Source organism: Peromyscus maniculatus, chromosome 1, assembly GCF_049852395.1.
Source record: "Peromyscus maniculatus bairdii isolate BWxNUB_F1_BW_parent chromosome 1, HU_Pman_BW_mat_3.1, whole genome shotgun sequence".
NCBI classification, from domain to species: domain Eukaryota; kingdom Metazoa; phylum Chordata; class Mammalia; order Rodentia; family Cricetidae; genus Peromyscus; species Peromyscus maniculatus.
This window is the reverse complement of record NC_134852.1, coordinates 159967210-159984208: the sequence shown is the minus strand read 5'-3', so window position 1 is coordinate 159984208 and position 16999 is coordinate 159967210. Positions and strand designations below refer to the sequence as shown.

The 16999-nt window shown below is 49.9% G+C and overlaps 1 protein-coding gene and 1 long non-coding RNA gene across 20 annotated transcripts in view; one reads left to right on the top strand and one right to left on the bottom strand.

Moving 5' to 3' along the window:
* Positions 1-16999, top strand: part of Mark2 (microtubule affinity regulating kinase 2) — a 66869-nt gene that overhangs the window by 37681 nt on the left and 12189 nt on the right. For 15 of the 19 annotated variants that reach the window (XM_076558596.1, XM_076558581.1, XM_076558561.1 and 12 more), the window contains 2 exons: positions 14517-14696; positions 14929-14982. In XM_076558596.1, the coding sequence (XP_076414711.1) occupies positions 14562-14696; positions 14929-14982 (189 nt within the window). In that variant the 5' untranslated portion in view covers positions 14517-14561. Of the gene's footprint in view, positions 1-7554; positions 7849-9110; positions 9560-14516; positions 14697-14928; positions 14983-16999 lie in introns of those variants that run through there. The other 4 variants (XM_076558564.1, XM_076558542.1, XM_076558573.1 and 1 more) reach the window with 3 other exon arrangements.
* Positions 7274-9078, bottom strand: LOC143270054 (uncharacterized). Its single transcript, XR_013046928.1, has 2 exons — positions 8993-9078; positions 7274-7558 (listed from the first exon to the last, which is right to left on the bottom strand). It is a non-coding gene; the product is annotated as an uncharacterized LOC143270054 (long non-coding RNA).

The window sequence follows — 16999 nt, the reverse complement described above, 5'->3', positions numbered from 1 at the left end:
TCCAAGGTTTGCCCCTCTGCTCCCTCCCCGACAGGTTGTTTTAATCCTCTTGCTTATAAACAAGTGCAGTAGAACGTGTCCGTCCAGCTCACATGACCTTGGTTATCTCTTCATGGGGTAACGAGTGTCGGCATTAGATGCCACAGTCACTTGACCTCATGGAGCTGACTGAGTGAAAGAGGGAGATGCCAGGAGGAAGCGTGGGGCTGCCAAGGAATGGACATGGGAGCCTGTGTGATTCCTTAGTGAGGTCCAGGTGGGAAACGTCAGTGTCCATAGAGCAGGGCTGCAACTAGGAGATGTTTTCTTCCTTGCTTTCATTAGCCCAGCATCCCTACTTCTAGCATCTCTTTTATTTCTCCTGTTCTCAGGTCTTGTCTCTAAGGGTCCACAGCATGCAACTTTTCAGGAAACCGTCCCTGAGACAGATGCCAGCTAGTTCACAGGATAGCAGCCCTAATGCCTCCGAATCTTATCTTCCCAAATAGTCAGCCTGTTAGTGGTGGACAGGTGGTGATGGGAGCCTGGCCACCACAGAACTTCTCTTGGAAGGGATAGTCAGGAACTGAAAGTGTAGCTGAGCTGAGCATTCACCATTACACGTGTGCATACACAAGTTCTTCTCCTCAAGGCTGAAAGGCAGCTTAAGCTTTAGTAACTATCTGAGTGTATCCATGCAGCAGTGTTTGTATGTACATGCTACATGATTGTACACATGTGTGTTAAACTTTGGTCACATTTCCTGCCATGACTGTTAACTTGCAAAGCTTCCAGACCCATTTATCCAGAAAGTCTTGGCAAGACGACAATACTTTGTGCCTCAGGAGCTGTGGTGTACTCTGAGTTTTTATAGGGTGGGATGTTTTTGTTTAAAGTGCTTGTTATCAGGGGAGTCTAACGTGGCCTTTTATGGAAAGGATAAAACAGCTGAGCTGCTGGAGCCTTCTCCAGCTCTTTAAGAAACCCAAGTCCCTGTCTGAGTTGTGTGAGAGGACCAGAACTTGGCCTTTGACTAAAGAGCTTCCCTGGCCCTGTTTGAGAAGAGCCGTCTCTTGGAAGTGCACAGTATCTATGGTAGTTACTGGGTAAAGAAGTTCAGGCTGTGTCTTCTGCCAACCTACAGAATAGCAAGAAAGCATGGAATTATGGTAGCGATAGCTAGTGTGTCTTGAGTGTTTAACACAGACCAGGATTGTTCAGAGAGTTTGGGGAGGAGTTGGATATTTGGTAAGTTCTCATTTTACTGTTTTCAAGACTGCTGTTCAGAAGCCTCTTGATTCCTGCCAGACTCGGTCTTTGGTGGGTAGTGTGGATGGGTAGAGGGATAGGATGGGTACAGGAGTGGCCTCCTGCCCAGCTTGGTTGTAATTTCAGGTAGGTCTTTTCTTTGGGTCGGTATTTAAGCCGACATACTTACTGCCAATTAGAACTTCCTTTCAGGGGCTGACGTTCACGTTCCTCTTTTGGCCCTCTTTTCTTCCCTGCTCTCTCAGTAGATTCAGAGGTGTGCAGCTACAGCCTTGGCTGCCTTGCCTCCTTCAGTCAGTCTGTGTTACAGTCCATCTAAGACAACCCCAGAGTGGCCCCTTTCTCCCCAGCACACCTGCTAATGCAGTTGTTCTTGAGGGTTGCCCAGCACACACACACACACACTAATATACACTAATGCAGGTTCTGGTCAGAAGCTGGGAAGCCCAGAGCTAGATTGCTGTCACCCTCACCGGAGCTGAACTGGCTCTTCTGCATCTTTCACTTCTCTTGGAAGCCAGGATAGCTTCCTAAGATCTCTTCCTAGGGCTCTGAAAATATAGCCTGTAAGTAAGAGTACTCTTAAGAGCTGGGTGTGGTGGTGCACATCTTTAATCCTAGTACTTGGGAAGCAGAGGCAGGCAGATCTCTCTGAATCTGAGGCCAGCCTGGTCTACAGAGCGAGTTCTGGGACAGCCAGAGCTGCTCAGAGAAACCCTGTGTCAAAACCAAAACCAAAACAAACAAAAGAAGACACATGCAGTAAAAGAGAGCTGTGATCTGCTTTGCATGCCTTGCTTCTAGGCTAAAAGTACACTTAGCGAGGGCCTCTCCAGAAGCAGAACAGCCATTGCTGTCGGTAGCTGAACATTTACCCACCCCTCTGCCACCTCTGTCCCAGGCCTAGAATGGCAAGCTGAGGGCCTGGGTCTTGCTGGGAAGCTTGGACTTTCCAGTCTTCACCTCACTGCTGACAACCAGCCTATCCAAAATGCCTGCTCCAACTGTGGCTGCTTAGTAACAGGATACAGCATGTCTGCCTTCAGCCCAGGGTGGCAGACAGGCACCCTGCTGTGGATGTGCTCTAGAGAAGGCAGCTCCAGAGAGTACTGGCCCCAAGTGTGTCAGGACACTGTCACTGGCTCACTTTCCTCACTCTAGCTGGAAATTTGCTTCCACGTTTCTCTTGCAATAGCTCTTCTCTCCTATAAGGCAGTAGATGTTCAAAATGCTCCTTTCCATCTGGGTTCCTATCTCCCCAGACCCTCTCTCGGGGTTCCACTGCAAGCTCCAGACATGCTAAGAGTTTTTAAAGCATCCTTGTTCAAGCCCTCTGTGTCACAGTGTCACCGAGATTTAGGAGGTTAGGATGCTCCATGTTTCTGGTGCTCAGAGAGCCGAGGTACATTCCCAACCTGGACCAATGCAGTAGGGGTGTTCATGGGCTGGCCTAGAGCATTGCCACCATTGGAAAGGTTTCTCAGAAGGGAACTTTTTAGCAGTGCTGGACAGGGACCTAGCCTCAGGCTCATGGTAGAGCCAGCACAACACCAGTGCGCTCCCCCAAAACCCCACCCCAGCTCCTAGAAGGGAACTTGTAGCAAGTAGGGAATTTCTGGAGGAACACACTGCATCTGATTGTACTTGCCTGAGTGTTCTCTTTAGTCAGTAGTCCCAGCAGCTAGTACACGCAAAGTTGTCCCAGATGCCAAACAACAAAGAAGAAAAGAAACTCCCTCTTTCCTTACAGGGCGCTTGCTTGAGGTGGCACTGGACTGGTGTGGCCCAGAGTAACAGGTATGCCCAAGATCTCCAGTGTAGTGAATTTACTCTGTGATCTGGCAGGCCTCCTTCCATGGCTCAGGCCCTCTTCCATTCTAGTTGCAGAAGATGGTCATTCAGCACCTCTGCCCATCAGGGTAAGGGAGCCTGGCTTCTGGAAAGAGCAGCCAGTCACTTCAAGGGAGTAGCCACACTCTGGAAAGTCTGCTCTGGAGGCAGTTGTGAGGCCCAAATTAGCAGTGACAGCCTTGGGTGGTTTCTGAGACTTTCTCCTTCTCAAGCTGACCTCTGGCCACAGTGACTTGTAGGGTGGTGAACGGCCCTGGTGTTTTCCTGTTTCTTCCTCCTTCAGCTCCCTCTTTGAACTTTCAGGGGTAGGAGAATGTCATTTTTTATTCTTTCAGGAAAAGGTGAAGTGGAAAGAGACATGATTCTTGTTCAGCACTTTCCAGCAGCTTCTGGAACTGAATAAGACCTAGAAGCCTGCTTCCTAGCCTGGGGCTGGTTGTACTCCTAGTCGTGAAACCACCATAGGATGTCATGTCAGGCAGGGCAGGAGCAAAGGGTTAAGTCTGTATCAAGTAGAAAAACTGTTGCATAAATGCTGAGGTGGTTTTTTGGGTGTTTTTTTTTTTTTTTTTTTAAATCTCAAGCGTCTTTGTTGCTTTGCTTTGGCAAAGCCCCAGGAGAAGTCGGGAGATTCTGGGAGGAGTTGGTTGTGCTGAGTGAGTCATTAAGCTCCCCGCTGTTGCTGTGTTTAGTTCCTGCGTGCCTCACTGTAGCAGGAGGTACTTTGGGGAGGGGCAGGGTGGAAATGCTGCTCTGTGTAGTGGGACAGTGTGTTTTGTGAGCACCCTAAGGTGGAAAGGGCCTTGTCACCAACCAGAGCACTGGTACAAGCAGGGAATACCACAGCAGCACTCTCAACGTGGCTCATACTAAGGTCCCTGCAATCCTTGTACAAGTGGTTGTCACTTCCCTGTTCAGTAGCTTTTGAAATGGTTCGGATTGAATTGCATTCTCTCTGCAACACATGCTGTTTTCCTAGCAGAACAGGAGGAGTTGACTGTAGAGAGGCAAAGAGAAGAGCTGTCTTAAGTGGGACGCCTTGATTGCCGTGAGAGGCAAGGATTCCCCCTATGGAGAAACAGGGAGCCAAGGAGCAGATGGGATACTCTCTTTGCTGATCCCTGGCTGTCTGTGTGAACTCCAGTTTCCATTAATGACTGACTACCTACCTACCTTCCATTGGTAGGCAAGAACCCACTTGGTGGTTGTAAGCTGAGAACATTGGACATCTGAAGACACCCCAACTCTTCCCCTTTTTTGAATTAAGTATCCTAGGTTGACCTTGAATTTGTTCTGTTGCTAGGGATTACCTTGAATTCAGAATCCTGCTTCCACTTTCTGAGGATTGTAGGTGTCTGCCATTACACCCAGTTTATACAGTGCTGGTATTGAACCCAGGGGCTTGTGCATGCCAGGCAAGTGCTTTATTGTTTCTTTTTTTGTAGCATATACCAGGCTAGCTAGCTCTTAAGCTTCCCTGACAATTTTCCTGTCTCTGCCTCACATCTCTGTGTAGGAATGTTGGGCATGTAGGTAGATGTACAGCTACCATGCCTGGCTTCTACATGGAGTCTGGAGGATGGTGCCCAGATAGTCAGGGCTTGGATAGCAAGTGCTTTGACCATCTGAGTCAGTACACTACCTTCATTTTGTTGTTCTTAGGACAAGGTCTTGCTGGGTAAACCAGGCTAGCCCAGAATTCACTGTAGCCCAAGCAAGCCTGGAACTTAGGGCAGTTCTGCCTCAGCTTCTGAATGGTAGGATTATAGGGGTATATTACTACACTTAGCTTCCCAACATATTTCCTTTCTTCCTTTTTTAGTCTAGGCTTGTCTTAAACTTTCTTTTTTGGTTTTCCGAGACAGGGTTTCTCTGTGTAGCTTTGCGCCTTTCCTGGAACTCACTCTATAGCCCAGGCAGGTCTCAAACTCACAGAGATCTGCCTGCCTCTGCCTCCTGAGTGCTGGGATTAAAGGTGTGCGCCACCACTGCCCGGCTTTAAACTTTGTATGTAGTTAGTGGAGGATAACCTTGAACTTCTGATGCTTATACTTCTGTCTCCCAAGTGTTAGGATTACAGATGTATGACACTATGCCCAGTTTTATACTGTGCTTTGAGTGGAACCCAGGAATTTGTATATTCTGGACAAGTATTTCAACAACAGAGTGACATCCCCTGTTTCCTCCCAACACATTTCCTTTCTTTCTTTGTTTTTTTTTTCCTCCTCCTCCTCCTTTTTGAGACAGGATCTTATTATGTAGTCCTGGTTGGTTCCCTTGAATGCCATCTGTATCCCAGAGTAGCCTTGAAATCACAGAGATCTACCAGTCTTAAGCTGCCCAAGTGTTAGGACTAAAGACATTCCACCACACCTCACCCTCACTAGCTGGCTTTTTTTTCTTTTTTTAAAGAGTTATATGTTATTTATCTATATCTGTGACGTGCATGTCTGTATGGGTAGCATATGTGTGCAGATGCCCAAGAAGGTCAGAAGAGGACATGGGATCCCCAAAACTGGAGTTGTAGGCAATTGTGAACAGCCTGATGTGGTTGCTGAGAACCAAGCCTGGGTACTCTATAAGAGTAGCAAGTGCTCCTAACTGCCAAACCATTTCTCCAGCCCCTAATTCATTTTCTTCTTCACTCTGCACAGTTATTTAGTACTTTATTGAATATTGTGCTAGGCATTCTGGGCCATGAATAAGACAAACCAAGTCCCTCCTTTGGACAGGTACGAACTTACCAACTTCAAGGGCAGCAAATATTTGAAAGGGAGTAAATGGCTCTCTGGTTAGAAGTTTTGACATTCCTTCCTCTTCCCTGTCTTATTCCCTAGGGTCAGGGGAGGGTAACTTGTAAGGGTCAAAAAATTACACCTGCAGGGGGCTGGAGAGATGGTTTAGGGGTTAAGAGCACTGACTGATCATCCAGGGGACTCAGGTTTGGTTCCCAGCACCCACTTGGTAGCTTACAACTATCTGTAACCCCAGTTCCAGGGGGTCTGGCATCCTCACACAGACATACATGCAGGCAAAACCCCAATGTACATAAAAAGTAAATAAATCTTAAAAAAACAATTACACCTGCTCTATTCTACAGGTACTTTAACATGACCTAGTTAAGTGTGAGCGCTATTGGACACTAAGAGGATATGAAGGTGAACAAGACACTATCTGACTTTGCAGAGCTTGAAAGGAGTTAAGATGTTGGGGACAAAAGAAGAAATGAATAATGCAAGTCATGTGCTTCGAAGTCCAGAGAAGGGAATGGCTGTGAAGGTCCCCAAATCTGAGATGAACGGGGGCAGAGCTCCCTTCCTGGACTGCTTAAAGAAAGGCGGCACTGTGTGCTAGGTGAAGCACTTCCTGTACTGTGTGTGTGTACATCTGTGTAGTTCTGTCCCTTCTCTGTGTGACAGCCAAGGTCACAGGACCCCACTGCTGGTCTAAGGCAGTGGCAGCTTCCCAGTACACCGCAGTGGAACTGGGACTGGAAGCCCAGAGTCCAGAGAGGACACCACAAACAACTGCTAGTCAGAGGAGAGGACGCGAGCCTGAGAGGGAGCCCTGGCACCCCAGCTGCACTGGTAGTGTCCGTCTACTCCCACAGTTCCCTGTAAAGCCAGTCAAGCTTTTATGTTGCTGGCTGCCTCCTGCCTCACCCCGCCCCCACCCTCCAAAGCCTGGGCTGCTGGCAGCCTGGCTCTCCTGTGATATGGAGGAACTCACTCGTCTCCATGGTTACAATAACCCACTGGTACGGGAGGAGCCAAATGAAGTGCAAGGCTGGCAATGTGAGCTTCCCCCAGCCCTTGGCACCATGTGGTACTGGTATGTTGGCTGTTTCTTTGACTGTTTCTGGAAGGAAGGAGTTAAGGCACTAGCAAGGAAGGGAAGGTTCCAATTTAGAGGAGTCACATACCCCTGCTCTGGCACAGTCAACTAGTAAGTAGCAGAGGTATGGCTTGCTGCTGAGCCCTGCCTGTTCTCACGCTTCCCCTTCGACACAGTAAGCAGAGACTGGGGACCTTCTCCACGGTTCACTCTGGTTCAAGAAGACAGGTACCCAAGCGCAGTGCACTTTGCAAGTGGCCCTAGCTACTACACAGTTCATGTTTGACAGTGCCCTGCTGAACACTGCTGGCCCAAGAGAGACAAGTCAGCAATGAGCAGATTCAAGGAGGAGATGAGACGAGAAACTTGTAGGTGCTCTGGGTACACAGCAGATGCGTAATACTCTGAGAGCGTCTGTAGTGCCCTGAAGACCAAAGGCTGAGGATTCTTGGTCGTTATGGCTTCCAGACATGAAAGGGATGAACGGCTTTCAGCCCACTCCGTGCTGCCTGCTCTTGTCAGGCAGGATCTTGACTGTTGCTGTGGGATGAGGGTTGGAAGCCACACTGGTGGCTCCAGTTGCATGATCTGCTGGTCTTCATAGTCCAGGAGGCATCTACCCTGGCTGGAGAAAGCAAGCATGTCTTTGAAGCCTTGTTGTAACAGAATGTAGGTGTTTCCCTCCCTAGTTAAACTATCTCAGCGAATTTGGGGGGCTGGTAAGTACCAAGCACAGTTTTTGTGTTCTCTCCTACCCAGAATGCTCCTGGTATATGGACTTTTGGCAGTTGAGAGTGACAGTTGCTTGGGATCAGAGAAGGTCAGGAAGGCTTCCGAATGAAGCCTGGGCACTTGTTAGAGCCCCATAACGTCATCTGAATCTTACCCCACTTTCCCTAACTGCTCTCTTACAAGGTCAGTGCTCAGTACTTCTTCAGTTGACCAAACTGCTGTTTCCCATACTGATTGAGGAAATAATTCTGTCACATTGCAAAACCTGAGAACCGAGACAGTGAGGCTGTTTGGTATCATTCTGGCTTCTGAGTCTGCCAGGGGATGGAAAGGCAGGTAGTCCTAGACAAGGGCAAGCTTGACTCCAGGATCCATGCCAACTCCTTCCTGAAACTAGAGCCTCCTGGGAGGGTGCGAGGAGGAGGAGGGTGTGAGGAGGAGGAGGAGGAGGAGGAGGGTGCTCCGTGACAGCCCCTCTAGCAGCACTCGCCTCTGACTCGAGTGAAAGCTGCCTTTCTGTTGCCCCCACTGTCCCTGAGCTGCTTCCCCTCCTGCTACCTGTGGAGGAGGGGCTAGGAAAGGGGACTGAGTGAACAGTAGGTGCTGTCATGCGAAAAGGGGCAATTGCCCTTGGACTCTGCCCCAGCTCTGCACTGAGAACCCCGGGTATGTCTTGTAACCTGTATGAGTTTCTTAATGGACAAGGAGGCTTGATGTGTGGCAGGTATTTCTGTCCTCTGAGTAGCATCGTCTCCCAGTGGTGCCTGGAGGACACAGAAGGAAGCCTTGATTGTTCCCAGAAGGGTTGATGGATAACCAGTTTGAAGTCTTTTACAGAACTGTGGGACTGGGGTTTGGGGTGTAATATCTCGGCTCAATGGACAACCAGAGCCTAGAGTGCTGGAGAGGACAGCAGAGAGGTCTGAGGTTCCCAAGCATGGCACGGGTGGTCTGTCAGGGGCAGGGCGAGAGATTTGCCCACTCGGGTCACAGGGACTTTGTTCTTTGGTGCTTGAGGTGAGTGTCTGCAGAAGCAGGGCTAGAAAGAAAGGGAACATTTAGATTGTTCCCAGCCTTTGGACAGAAGTTAGGGAAAGACTTTCTCATTCTCTTTCATGTGTTCGCTAGACCCCCTGAAGTTACACTGAAATGCTTGGTGCCGTAGTGCACCGTGCATCTTCTAAGGTTGAGCACTGCGTGTAGGAAGCAGGAAGTCTGATAGTCACCGTCAGCTTACCAGTGTCTGCTTGTACCCGCCCTGCTTTGGTCACACAGTGTGCGCCGCCATGTTAGAGGCCTTGCTGATCTGCCCCTCCCCAGGTCTTACCTGCTCCAGCAGGTGAGATAAGAGCTTTATGACAGCCCAGTCTGAAGTCTGCTCTTCACTCTCTCCAGCTGTTACAGCAGAGCACCTTGGGGAGGGTGGGGCAGCCCACTTCCGGGGACAGAGGGAGGGGGAAGGGAGAAGGAAGTTGTTCTAAACCCGCCTCTTCTTGGCCTCCCTTCCTGCCCCTCTCCTCCCACCTAACTTCTGATGTACCATCCTGGACTGGACACTTTCTGACCACCCAGCCTGGCCAAGCTGTAGACCCTGTCCCTGAAGCTCTTTGCCAAATGCTCCCCCCCCGCCCCTGCTAGTGGTGGTTTCGGTTGCGACACAGTCTAGGTTCCCAGGCAGGAACCACTTGGCCTGGCTGCTCCGCTTTTCACTGAGGAGGTGGTGGAAGGTGTCGTCTGGCTTGTGCCGGCTGAGTAAGGGTGGCTGGGTGGCTGGCTGAGCCGGCAGCCCCCGCCCTGGGCCTGGCTCTTCCCGGCCTCTGTACTTTGCCCTCGCTGCCTGACAGGTTCTGCTGAATGGAAGTCGCTGGTATCCCTTGTCCCTTTCTCCGGCTGGGTATGTTTCCCCCATTTTGCCCCTGGGACTGTCCTCTCCTTCTCCTCTGCTTCAGACAAAATCTTGCAGAGTTGCTCAGTGAAGTAGGGTACTAGCACCAGGTCGTCAGATTCTCAGGAAGGGCATCCAGATGTCGAAAAGGGATTGGCTAGGAAGGAGGGAAGGAAAGCAAAGCGGGCAGATACCACAAGGTCTTTTGTCTCAGCAGCCAGAGACCAAGGAGACAGGCTATGGAAGAAGGGGCGTCACAGTGGGAGCCCAGCTGGGGCTGCGGGAGTTCCGGGGATACCTTTCTATGCTCCACCTCACTTGAGCTTTCCCTCTGCCTTTGGCCAGGAAGTGCCTGCCTGGCAGCACCCCTTCAGTCTGGCCCCTTCCCAGCCTGCGGAAGCTACAGTACTCCTGAGGGCCAAGCCTGTGTGTTGAGCCCCAGAGCACAGCTTTTCAGGAGAGTAACTGGTGGCGGCCTCCAATATTAGGGCAGGGGGCCTTGCCCTGCCTGAGTCAGCGCTGGGCCTCTGGGGTGGAGGCTGTCTTCGGGCAAGCCCGGCAGCATGCCAAGGCCAGGTTCGGAACTCCCAGTCTAAAAGTCTGTACAGGTCCGATGGGTGCGAGACTCTGTCCTCACTAATCCCAGAGCTCTTTTGACTCTCCTAGATCAGGGCTGCTTAGAAACTCTGAAGGCCACTTGAGAGCCACAGGGGATCTTTGAGAAGGCTAGGGGCCTGCCTAGGATAGGGTACGGGTCAGAACTCTGGTGTTACCCATCCTGCTGTGAACCAGGAGGCTGGGTATGGGGAGGAGAGCAGGGCTTAGCCAGATCTTGCTTTGTGGTCCAGAAGGACAGCTAGGTCTCACCCCACCACCTATTTGGACCAGGAAGAATGGGCCTGGACTGAACCATAGGAGGGGAGTTCTCTCCATAATAGCCACCTCGCTGCTGTCTTACCTCAGAGCAGCAGGAGGAGAGGGCAGGAATTACCTCCCTTAGGCCCGTGGCTTAAGAAACATTGCCTGCAGAAAATTTTACTCCCCCCCCCCCCCCGCCCCGTTTTTTTTTTGTTTTGTTTTGTTTTGTTGTTGTTGTTTTTTTTTTTTTTAGGCAGGGTTTCTCTCTGTAGTCCTGGCTGACTTCTCCCTCTGTAGATCAGGCTGGCCTCAAACTCAGAGATCCGCCTGCCGCTGCCTCCCAAGTGCTGGGATTAATGGTGTGCGCCACTGCCACCAGCCAGCTGAAAGTTTTCCCTTCTGACCTCTTTCTGTGCTCTTCGCAATGGGTTCTCCTCACCCTGTCCCCATTTCTCTGCTAGAGAAAATATCTTGTGACATAAAGAAATAGTGAGGTCAGAGAAATCCTGGTTTGAGTCCTGAGTTGGATGTCTCAGGTCTGAAGAGAGGGCTTTGGTGACTAGAACAGGGGACCGAGGAGCAGACACTTAGCAGCTGGCTTACTTCTGTGGGTCCTACACACGGAGCTGTTTCTCACTGTGCTGGGGACCGGCCCTTCACAGCTATCCCACCTGGGGGCCTGGCACCCCTTATTTCCTCCTAAGCTACAAAGCCTGTGATAATCGGCAAACAGCTCAGATTGTGTTTCACCAGATTTGGAAATTAGCACTGGTTTTAGCTTGGACCCTTGTCACTCTTACACATCTCTGTGAGACCGTAGTTGGCTTAGCAGGCTCAGATTGGGTGCAAAACATTCATTGAGGACTCGACAATAGCACTTGGAGACATTGCTCAAAAAACAAAAACCGTGGTCTCATTGTGTAGCCTAGACTGACCTGATGGGTCTCTTTATTTAACTTTGAATAAAACAGTTGACATATGTTCTTTCATCTGCCTGTGAAAAGTAGGAAATGTTTTATTGCCACTTTACAGATAAGGAAACCCAAGTTAGTAGGTGAGGAGCCAGGGCTTGAACCTTATTCTGTACTCCAGACAGTCCCTCAGCATGAATGCCAGCACAGGTCATGTTGGGATGGTTCTCCTCTCCCCTTTTCAGGAAGATGTTGATAGCAAGAAAGTTAACATGAACTGAATGGCAGTTAGGATCTGAACTCCGGCAGTTTGTGTCTAGTATCTACACTGCTAATCCTAACCCTAAGGAAGCAGGCACATGGCAGGCAGGCTTATGTCTAAAGTCTAGCACACTGCTGAGTCCCGGGGAAATGCTGCCTGTCTCACTAGACCAGACCCAGACCAGAAACCCCAAGGGGCTGGCATGATGGAGCAGCAGGCTGGCTGGAACTTCCTAGCTTGTGCTTCAGAGCTGCAAAAGGCCCAGCTCCTCACATCTGTGTAAAATGAGAATTGCAGGTCTTCGGGCTTCTGCCCTACCAAGCTCCCACTGCCTTTGGTTTGTGCACTTGGAAAAAAGGGTGTCACAAGAACTTACATTAAAAGTTACCAAGGGGTTAGAGAAATGGCCCAGTAGTTAACAACACATACTGCTATAACAGTGGACCTGGGTTCAGTTCCCAGCGTCCACATAGTGGTTTACAACTGCCTATAACTCTAGTTTCAGAGGATCTAGTGCCTTCTTCTGACATCAGTAGACTTATCCACACACATGGTGCAAATACACACATACACATGGTGCAAATACACACATACACTCAGGCAAGTACATGCACATTCACATAATTGTCTTTTTGGTTTTCGAGACAGGGTTTCTCTGTGTAGCTTTGCGCCTTTCCTGGAACTCACTCTGTAGCCCAGGCTGGCCTCAGACTCACAGAGATCTGCCTGCCTCTGCCTCCTGGGTGCTGGGATTAAAGGCGTGCGCCACCCCACCCCCCACCCCCAGCCATAATTGTCTTTTAAGTTGTCAAGGAAAAGGTCTGGGGGTAGATTGGTAGCATGTGTGGGATCTCGGGGTCAATCCCCAATACCACAGAAAAGAAAATTGCCAAGGAATTTACCCACTGAGCAGCTGAAGCAGAGGAAGGTTTCCCAGGTGTTGGTGCTCTGAGGGTGGGGGGAACCCTGAGGGCAGTTTGTCAGGGAGGATGGGGCTAAGGAGAGGAGATTTTGGAAGCTAGGCCCTTGAGACCTGTGGATGGACTCAGGGTATATCATTAAGAGACTGGCCCGGCAGACAGCTGGGGATAGAACTGTCTTCTCGCAAGTGTGAGCCACAGGGTTCCTTTGAGAAGGCATGAAGCAGAAACTTGAACAATCTGCTTGTCCAGGCTCTGCTGTAGAGAGCTACAGATTGGCAGCAGTGGAACATGAGAAATGGTGAGGAATTTGAACAGAGGTGACATTCCCTCAAGGGTCAAGGGGGCCTTCACAGTTGTCCATGTGCAAGTACTTCTGGGGTCTGAGTTAGCAACTGAGAACAAACAAGCACACAGCTGCTGCACAAAGGCCCTGAACTGACATCTTAGAGAAGGGACCCCAAACAGCTCCCTGGGTTGAAGGAAGTCATGCTTTTCCTCTGTGGTTATTGAAGTCTTCCCTTAGAATCAGGAGGGGCTCTGAGAGGAGGACACTGGACCCTCCATCTCAGTCACCCTGCTGCCCCTCCTTCAAGACTCCAGGCAGCTCTGCTTGGCTCTGACTCGGGCAGTGGCAGCAGCAGCTTCCCAGTGTGCTAAGAGGTCCAGTGAGAGGTGAGTCAGGGCCGAGGAGGGCTGAGACCAGACTCCCTTTGACAGTTCCATTGGAATATAGTTCACACACCATACCGTCTACCCATGGACAGTTGAGTGGCTTTTATTAAATTGTTTTGTGTCGTTCAATTTCAGAACATTTTCATTGCCCTCAAAAGATACCGTGCACCCTTCACTTGTCACCCTCAAACTTCCCGCCACCCCCTAGATAGCCACGAATCTGCATCTGCCTCTCTAGAGTTATGTGTTCTGGGCAGTCATAAAGATGGAGTCAGATAAGATGCTCCTTCATGGCCAGCTTCTCTGTCTCTTCAGGATTCTTTGGTAGAGTAACATGTATTAGTGCTTCCTTTCTTCTTATTATGGTCAACTCATATTACCTTGCGTTGTTAGGCCACATTTGACAGCTGATAGACATTTGAGTTGTTTCCCCTCTAGCATTGAGGATTATGCTTCTGTGACCATTAATGCACAGGGATTTGTGTGGACATGTGTTCTCCTTCCTCATGGGCATATGCCTAGGAATTACTGGAACTCCTAGTCTTTGGAAAATGTATAGATCTTCAGACCTGTTTTCATGAGAACTGTGCACTTTGTGTTCAGCCCATACACCTGCGCAGAGTCTGTGTAACTGCTGTTGCTTCGCACCTTGTTTGAACCGTTGTGTACAGGAGAGCAGGGCAGGGCAGGGCAGGCTGCTGCACTGCACAGACCCGGTCATTCAGTTCTTTTGTTGAATAGTGATTTACTGAGCACTGACTATAGTTCAGTCTGTCAGGTGCTGCAATATGATGTGCCAGTGAATAAAGGATATTATAGGCCAGTCTTCATGGGCTTCCAATCTCACTAGGCACACGATAAACAAATGTAAAGAATGAATAGTAGAGGTTGATGCTAAGAACTGAGTGACGAGGAAGACTGAAGTGGTCAGACCATGTGCTCCTGCAGCTGAGAGGCAGCATTCTCACAGTGTGAACAGGGCTGTCAAGAGACAAGGTCTCCCAACCATGATGGGGGGAGGGGGGCGGTAAGAGGCTCCGCTGGATTACTAATGGGAGTTAATGGGGGTTGGTGGTGCTGATGAGATACAGCTCTGGTCCTGAGCTCTGATGTGGACAGGATCTTAGCCCTGAATCTTGTGTTGTGTGCCTTTGCAATGAAGACTGGTTGTGATGCCCTCTCCTGCCTTCTTCCTCCTGTTTTATGATTCTTTGCATGCCTGCCAGTCTGGTGGAGTCTGCCCCTGCACCCAACGTCTTGCAGTTTTTTCAGAACTGAGGATAATGGTAGACAGAACTGGAGGGGCGGCCTGTAAAGGCGTGTCTGTTTCCACCCTGCAGCCCGCCTTGGGACACCTTGATTCCAAGCCCAGCAGTAAATCCAACATGCTGCGGGGCCGCAACTCAGCCACCTCTGCTGACGAGCAGCCCCATATTGGCAACTACCGGCTCCTTAAGACCATTGGCAAGGGTAACTTTGCCAAGGTGAAGTTGGCCCGGCACATCCTGACGGGGAAAGAGGTGAGCACTGGGGTTGGGGCCATGGCAGCAGCTCCCATCCTGTTGACACTGCCAACAGGCAGTGCTGAGACTGTCCTCACAGCCAGCCTCTTGTTTCTCTGCAGAAGTGAGATCTGATAGGTATGCTAGGAGCCAAGCATGAACAGGAGTAGGAAACCAATGGAGAAAGTAACCTCAAGTTCTGGTTTAGCCTGGTCAAGGAAGTAATCTTAGGCTTTTGTCTCATGTTCAGGTAGCTGTGAAGATCATTGACAAGACTCAGCTGAACTCCTCCAGCCTTCAGAAAGTAAGTGCCCAGTACCTCCCCTCCCTTTCTGAGTCTCCCTTTGATGAGTGATCTGCTGACCCCATAAGACCACTACCTTAAAACTTTCTCTCTTCAAACCAGGCAGTAGTGGTACATGCCCTTAATCCCAGCACTCGGGAGGCAGAGGCAGGCAGATCTCTGAGTTCAAGGCCAGCCTGGTCTACAGAGTGAGTTCCAGGACAGCCAGGGCTATACCGAGAAACCCTGTCTCAAAACAAACAAACAAAAAACCAAAGAATTTCTCCCCCTCCCCTATGCCTCTGGTTGGATTTCCTGTGTCAACTCCACCCAGTAGGCCTCCTGTCCACAGGCACAGGCTCTTCTGAAGTCTGCCCCTTTCCAGCCACTTGGCCCTACCTGTCTGACCTACTTCCTGATCATGTTATCTCCTGGCCTGTGTCCAGCTCTCTGTAAAAACACACATCTATAGCATTACTGGAAGTACATGCAGTTACACCAAGTGGTCCAGTGGCGTACCGCTAGAAGTTCAGGGAGGAAAAAGTGGAACCTGCCTCTGGGTTCTTTGCCAGCTCCATTTCAGAGAAGAAATACAGAAGACTAAGTGACAAGGTGCACAGATTCAAGGCACCCCTCGTTATCCCTGATCGCTAGGCTTTCTTACTGGATACTCATTTGGGGAGTGTGCACCTTTTCCTAGATGAAGTTGAGCTGCCTTGTTAACTGGGGTCTTCTTTAGGTTGTAGGAGAATCCCCAAGTAGGGACATAAACCTGTATCAAAGAAACTTTAAGGTATGATGTGTGTGAGAAAGGGCGACTTTGAGTACAGAGGGAGTCGCTTGCAAGTGGCTGACAGAATTGAAAGCACACTGTCCCCCTCATTTTTCTGAGCTAAGGTATTTAGGAGAAGGGGGCTCCAGACTGGCAAAATAAATCGGCCCCTGCCCAGGTTAGTCAAATTTCCCTTGGCTTTCCCACTGTAGCTGACCCCTGCTTACTTTTTTCTAAAACCTGGTTCTTTGTCTGTTATGGCCAAGGGATTTTTTTATGAACATATTACAGTGGCTGAATTGGAGGGACATGACCATGTAAATAGCCACAAGGATGGGAGACAGAGGATGAGGAGCCAGGGATTGTTGTGGAGGGCGTTGCTCCCAGAATTAGGGTGGGACTAATTAGAGAGTGACTTCCCCTGGTGTGTAGCTGAGGATAGCCTTGAACTCCTGTTCCTCCTGCCTCTACCCCCAAGGGCAGAAATATAGCCCTTTAAAAAGCCTTTTTATGTGCTTTCTTAGCAAGGCCAATCTCATTCTGGCCATTCCCTCTGTTTACAATTCTTCTTAGCAGTGCTCCCTAAAGTTTGAGTTTTTGAAGACATTGGCCCTTCGGGGTTTTAGACAAGCCCAGAAAGCTCCAGGCTGTCCCAGAAGAGTGCTCCTCCAGACCAAAGGATATGCTTGGGAGTGGGATGGCGGTGATGGCTCTGGCCACCAGTGCAGATCTGCCCCCAGTGGTCACCTCTGAGATGGTGGCCAGGAGCCTTGGCTTTTTCACCATCATAGCCAGTGAATGAAGAACGAGCAAGAAAGCCTGGGAGCTGATGAGGGAGGTTGGATCAGACCCCTTTCGTTCCAGTCCATGAAAGCTCTGGGACGCCGCTAAAGGGGAAAACCATTTTTACTATATCCTATAAACTACATTCTGGGTTAGGACTCCAGATAAACCCCCACCACCCAAAAACAAACAAACAAACAAACCCAGTTCAAGTGTTGAGGCCTGGGAAGTTGCAAAACCTTTCTTTTAGTTTTCTGGCCCCCACAGGGAGGAAAAGTTGGTTTCTGTCATCCTCTGTATGGAAATGTATGGTTTGGAGCCCTGATTTTGTTTCACAAAGAGAGCGTGAGTGTGTGGAGGTGGATTTGATTAAAATTGGCACCAGCTATATATAGGAGTGGTTTCTACTGTCGCTACCTCAGAGGCTCAGGAGAGAAAGGCCTGCCCCCCAGTGCAGGCCCTCTGACATCTAGATGACACGGT